This window comes from Diaphorina citri, unplaced genomic scaffold, assembly GCF_000475195.1.
Source record: "Diaphorina citri unplaced genomic scaffold, Diaci psyllid genome assembly version 1.1 scaffold2910, whole genome shotgun sequence".
In the NCBI taxonomy this organism is placed as follows: domain Eukaryota; kingdom Metazoa; phylum Arthropoda; class Insecta; order Hemiptera; family Psyllidae; genus Diaphorina; species Diaphorina citri.
Genome location: NW_007380323.1, coordinates 7201 through 14188, shown reverse-complemented (window position 1 = coordinate 14188; position 6988 = coordinate 7201). Strand labels below are relative to the sequence as shown.

Sequence of the window (6988 nt, the reverse complement as noted above, 5' to 3'; positions counted from 1 at the left end):
CAATTAGAAATAGGTACATGGAAGGTTTGGTAAAGTTAACCATGGTCGGACGTAAGCAGTGTTGAAGCTTTGAAACTTTAACCACTCGTTCATCTATTTATGAATTTATGTACATACGTATTTCTATTTACAGTATTTATTTTACAGATATATTATTTACATAATATACATCTTAAAGGGAGAGGTACCTACACATGTGTAGAAGAAGAAGAAGAAGAAGAAGAAGAAGAAGAAGAAGAAGAAGAAGAAAAAAATCCATGTAAATATAATTATACTTAAATTACTGGCCAGAGTAATATAATTTATTATTTTTTTAGTTTTTGGAATACCCAAGTTTTAAATTGGCCATGGAATTATAAATGACAAAAATTTGTTTCATCTATTTACTATCCTCTTTAAGTCTAAATTAAGATTCTAAATTTTCAAGACAAATGGAAAAACGGAAGAGGGAAAGAAGAAGCCATTTGGCGAAAATATAAAAATGAATAAATTAATCATTTAAAAAACATACATAGGTTCTTAAGTGCTTATTATAAGTAAATATTCATAATTAAAAAACTACCTACATAGGTACCTACCTAATACCTAATGAGTGATGGGTACTTAAGTTACCTGCGGCGACTTAATACTTAATGAACTGCTCACTCACCCAATGATTTTTTTTTTTTTACTTCTATGATCAAATTCCATGTACCTATTTCTAATTGGCCTGTTATTAGGTATTGATGTAATTATGTAAATAAGACTGGCTGGGGGACTTTGAATAGGGAGCATACCAGCCCGACATTTTCCCTTGCTAAAGAATTAGCAAAGGTTGAGTGCGAAGGGGATCCACTCGTAAAATTTTGTATCCAAAACCAAATGTCAGCCCAAATGCAATCACCCTAGTTAGGGCTGATTGAGGAGCTGACGAAAAACGCCGACCTCGTCTGTACACGGCAAAAGGCGAAGAAGAAGAAGAAGAAGAAGACCTATAGTACTAGGCTCAGCAGAAGGTAGTACCTATATTGCTAGGTTAAAGAGAAGGCACAATCTTATTTTACATGCAGTTTCTTTGTGTTATTATGTCACAACTTTGGTGCTCACTGCAGCATTGTAGGATTTTCCCAATATCTCAATAATCCTGAAATCCAATGTTTACCCACCATGCTGGCACCGGTCGCTATGCGCATTTATATGTTATATAGCTACTCATTTTCCTCACGAGGCTGAGTTGGCCCCGCAACAGCCAGTCACGGAATCAATCATTTGCAAGATACAAATTTCTTGACCCCGCCGGGAACCGAACCCGGGTCTCCCGCGTGCAAGGCGAGCGCAGTGACCACTAGGCCATGGGAGCTGACCATCTTATTTTACATGGACCTTTTCAAAACTATACCTACAGTGCTAGGCTCATCAGAAGGTAGTACCTATAGTTCTAGGTTAAACAGAAGGCAGTAACGCACCATGCATCCTACCTGGTCCCGCATATTAATTACCGCTAACCACACCGGTGATGTATGAGGGTATAAGTATATTGTATAATACACTCCCGTCACTTATACAGGGTGGTCCTGGGATCTTCTAAAACAGAGACCCTTGAAGAACTAGAGAATTCAAAGATGAACTATAGGATTCCCTAAGACTATAACAAGGACCCTTGAATAACTAGAGAATTCAAGGATGAACTATAGGATTCCCTAAGACTATAACAAGGACCTTTGAATAACTAGAGAATTCAAGGATGAAGCAACCTTCTGACCAAATTCCTGTGTGCGGCAGTGTACGGAGTCCAGTAGGTATGTAGGACTATTACACCCAACAACCTATTAATTACCGCTAACCACACCGGTGATGTATGAGGGTATAATACACTCCCGTCACTTATACAGGGTGGTCCTGGGATCTTCTAAAACAAAGACCCTTAAAGAGCTAGAGAATTCAAGGATGAAGCAACCTTCTGACCAAATTCCTGTGTGCGGCAGTGTGCGGAGTCCAGTAGGTATGTAGGACTATTACACCCAACAACCTATATGTACTTTAATAATCGAAAAATGTCTTTTTTTACATTGAAAAAATAGAAGTGGGGAAAACTATTCATTTGCCGTCTCCATGTTACTTAAAAAAATCCTTGTTATTTCTCTCACCCGTTTGTTGTCCCTCTCTCTCTCTCTCTCTCTTTCTCTCCCTCTTGAGTTTTCATGTTTTCAAAGTCTTTCTTTAATTTTTTCAGATGGAGTTTTTTCCATTTCCCATACCTAACAATAAAAAAAACTTGCAACTTAAAGAAAGATAGCTATTATTATGCACATGTGATTTTTTAATGTGATTGGTTACTTGGTATTTCATTGGATGAAAATATCACACCTCGTTTGAATGATCAAGTTTACAAATCACTGATCTAATTCAGTTTTATCAGGTCAGATTGATCTTCATCCTCATCAAATCGCCTTCGCATTTTCCGCAATGCCCCAATTGATTTGATTAGTTTGATAATTTGTAATCCAATTGATTAGTTTGATAATATTGGATTTATCATACATAGGTACCTACTTATTAAATTGAAGAACGAACAATTGACAAGCAAAAAAATTACTATTTATTGTACCTACTTTTAATGGTTGTACTTTTGATATTTTGCTCTATCAGTTGTGATTTATGTTAATTTCCTCTCATAAAAGTAAACTTATTAGCATTAAGATATTTCTGATACATTTGATTAGTTCAATTCATTTGTCACCCAGTATTTTATTCCAACTAGAAACGGAAATGTCATCAGCATGTCCCGCTGCATGTAGCTAATAAAATAAATACAAACATTTAAAATAATGTCATTTCAAACGTTGAGCTACACAACTCTATCTTATTAGGGTACAAGCTAAGTAGCATGTATGTAACAGAAACATTAGATGTAAAAGAAAACAATGCACATTAAACTAGGTATTGTGTAGCCAGATCACGTTCTCAAATGTTAGATTATGTTCTTATCGTGGCCAGTTAAAATATTAATGTTTTGGGGTCCCAGGTTGGTGCCTTGTGGTACACCTATTTGGTGTATAATTGAGAGATAATTATACTGAACATTGGAAACACGGCTACTAAAGTAATACATGTTTTCAATTTTGAAAAGCTATTGTTTGTGTTAGTTATTCGTGAGATAGGTGTTAGCGAGCACCAAAACAATCAATACCATATGCATTATTCTGCACCACATTCACAAGTCAGTTTATATCCACATTCACAAGTCAGTGAAAAAGCCTACGAGTGAGGCGAAACTCGAGTCGGTGTAAAGAATAATCCCCAACTAAGAACCCTAGTCAAATAGAAAATAAGGTAAGCCAATATACGAGGTATCTAAAAATCGCTACTGGCTACTAGTTTTTTAGTTAACGAATTGGTATCTCTATGTGGATCAGCAGTTCTTTGAAATTAAGAACCAGGTGCACATTTAAAACTGTTAAAATAGGTGATGAATATTGTTGATGATCGCTTTTGTTTTCTTTGGAAACATTGGAAAGAAAATCAATCAATATCGTTCACTAAACAGATTCTAGGGTCTTTTTTAGAAACAAATAATCAATAACACTCCATTTGTCTGATGTAAATTTGGTACTTTTCTTGTCTTGTCTTCAGATCAAGTGATGATAGGTACTATGCCCTGTTAGCAATAGATAGGTACATAATGGGATGAGAGCCATATTAACATGTTCATTATGTGTGTTCACAATGTGTGCTACAATAGCAGGATTATTGATTACATCATTAAGAGAGCTTTGAGTTAAACATACCCGATATTTCTATTAGGCATCATGGGTTTGTTGATATGCTATGGGAATTTTGTTTTAGATGCTACGTGATAATGTGTTAATTGTTTTACTTGGGTATTTTAGTGCTCATAGCTGCCGATCCATTCAATAATTAGTTTGTTTTGTAGGGTCATCAATTCGGTCTTTAGCTGCTTTTAAACAGGGTACTTTCATTGAGGAAAGAGTATGTCTTGCTTTGAATGAAGATATCCAATTGCCTATTTGTTCTTAAACAGTTTAGGTACCTATATCTTGGTTTGGGAAGATCTTCATTAAGGTTTCTGAAAGATACTGCTTGATTTGAATGAAGATATTCAATTGCCTAAAAAATTGAACACTGAACAGCAGTTTGAGAAAAACCAAAAAATACGAGCGTCCGGTTAATTTTGCCGGTCAGTGTATGAGTATGAGTGCCTACCATGGTAAGTCAATCACCACATCCGTGTTATCTTTTGAAATTTTTTTTTTAGCTCCCTACGTCACTCCTATGGCAAGCTTATGTCATAAGGTTAGGACACAATCTTGTAACAATTTTTGAACCACTTTTACTGTCGACCGGCGAGACTTGAAAATCTGCATACTTAAGTACCTACCTATCTTGCATAAGGACATTTCATCAAGTACATGAGTGCCAAAGACACCACTTTCTTATTTAGGGGAAAAATTAATTAAATCATGTTGCACTGTAACTAGGAGATAGGTGCAACCAACATAATGAAACCTTTAAAAAATATGTAAATATGTAAAGAAGTCGGTAACTTACCTCCTGGAAACCGGTGCGGAAATATCCTTCCATGTCTGGACAATAGCCACGGGTACAGTGGGTAAGTATCCCTAGGTGGTACATTGGGTGACTGGTGTTGACTATTACCACCGCCCAGTGCTGCAGCAATATTAGCTGCCTGGAAGTGTTGTGCTGCTGCGAGTGCTAGCTGATGATGGTGATGATTCGGATGGACTTGATGGTGCGGTAAGTACATGACAGTTTAGGTACCTATATCTTGGTTTGGGAGGATCTTCATTAAGGTTTCTGAAAGATGTTGCTTGATTTGAATGAAGATATCCAATTTACTATTTATGAATGAAGATATCCAATTGCCTATTTGTTCTTAAACAGTTTAGGTACCTATATCTTGGTTTGGGAGGATCTTCATTAAGGTTTCTGAAATATATTGCTTGATTTGAATGAAGATATCCAAAATCCTATTTAGATCTTTAAGCAGAATGTCGGTTCTCTAATCCTGTCCAAATGGAATACAAAAGTAGGCAAAGAACATCGCGTTAATCTCGTGTAGACTACACCTCATTAGACCGAGATAACCTTATATTTAACAGATTTAGATATGAAACCGATATGGGTATCGGACTGGATGTAGAACAAGTCTTTAAAGTGGATGGAACAAGTGACCTAGAGTTCGGACTAACGGATCGGGATATGCTACGCGGGCTACGACTCCTCCGGAGGGGACTTCTAGGACTTCTCGACCTGTGAATCACACGCGGGCTTCGGCTAGGGGATCTAGAATGACTACGGGACCTCGACAGATATGTTTCTTTGGGAGAGTTCATCGGGTGTTCGCCGCTCTTAAGCGAGCTGCAATCGTTGGCTCCGGTGCTCCCAATATCCAAAAGCCTATTTAGATCTCTAAGCAGAATGTCGGTTCTCTAATCCTGTCCAAATGGAATACAAAAGTAGGCAAAGAACATCGGGTTAATCTCGTGTAGACTACACCTCATTAGACCGAGATAACCTTATATTTAACAGATTTAGATATGAAACCGATATGGATATCGGACTGGATGTAGAACAAGTCTTTAAAGTGGATGGAACAAGCGCGGGCTTCGGCTAGGGGATCTAGAATGACTACGGGACCTCGACAGATATGTTTCTTTGGGAGAGTTCATCGGGTGTTCGCCGCTCTTGAGCGAGCTGCAATCGTTGGCTCCGGTGCTCCCGGTTTTGGGTGACCCGGTCCTGCATTCATTGTTGTTGTTGTTGATTTTTTCGTTGCTGCCAACGATGGAGTCGATGGAGAAGCCGATTTTGGGTTTGGTCGGAATAGTCATGACTGGTGTAGGTGCGAGAGGCATCATTATTTGCTCGACGAAACGAGGTGGTAAAGATCCGATTGTGCTGGTGGGTTTGAAGATCACAAGCCCGGACGTTATTGGTCTGATTTTGCTTCAACACCGGTAGATTAATTGGTCAAGTAAATTAAACATTAGGCCTATCATGGTTTAAGATTTGATTTGATGAGAAAAGCTATTCCGTTACGGATAGTTTATAAATTGGGGGATTTCTAACACGAACATTAAAGGGGCACATTTTTAAAAATTGACAAAAAATAGTAGCTCAACATAAACTAATAAAAAAACATTATTTATATTATGTCTTAATTATATTTATTTTTTAAAAGATTGTTTAAAAATTTCGACAAGGATAAATTTTTAAATCTGCCGCATCTTTGTTATTGGTGTAGTTAGGCAACTCAACTCTCATTCTTATAGTCTTCACATTTATCTTTTTTTGAGTTGTTTCATTTACATAGTATTTTTGTATTTGCCCTTGTTTGTTCCTGGTGTACCTTTCTTAAATCAGCTCAGAAATTTTGAGAAACTTTTGTTGGTATACAACAAAAAAATGAGGCACAAAAGATCGGTTATGTTTAACTTAAATGGGATTACGAACAGCTTCTGAGGTGGAACACAAGACAACTCACGAACAAGGTATAGGGATGGGCGAGACACTTTTTCCAAAATGCGGAGTTTAAGTTTGAGCAGAACAAATTTCTGAACTAATCCATTTTTATTTGAGGCTAAAAAAAATGTGTAGAACTTTCTTCTTTTTTTTTACACAATTAACTCGTCAATTTTACAATAATTTTCGCTAACTCAACTGTGACTAGTATAGGCCCATAACACACTTAAAAAAGGAACTTTTGATCAAGTAGTCTTTCATTATTAAAATTTTTTAAAGTCCTTATCTAAAATTATAAAAAATTATTTTTTTTTATAAAAGAAAAAGTTAATAATATAAAAGATACTCAAATTAAAAATGGAAGTTATTAAATTAAAAATTTGACAACCTACTTACAATTTAAAAACACACTTTCTCTTAATTTTAAGTGATTTTATTTTTGTTCATCCATTTACAAGAATAAAAATCAATTTTTCACTTTATTAGTCTAAATTATTATATAGGA

At 36.2% G+C, this 6988-nt stretch overlaps 1 protein-coding gene across 1 annotated transcript; it reads right to left on the bottom strand.

Annotated features, from left to right (window-relative positions):
* Nucleotides 1–4548: 4548 nt before the first annotated feature.
* LOC103519724 lies at nucleotides 4549–6160 on the bottom strand (the record flags this gene model as incomplete). The annotated part of the gene is made up of 2 exons (XM_026831118.1): nucleotides 5627–6160; nucleotides 4549–4773 (listed from the first exon to the last, which is right to left on the bottom strand). Coding segments are annotated over exons 1-2 (478 nt in total), but the record flags the coding sequence as incomplete, so codon positions are not given.
* Between the last annotated feature and the right edge of the window lie 828 nt (nucleotides 6161–6988).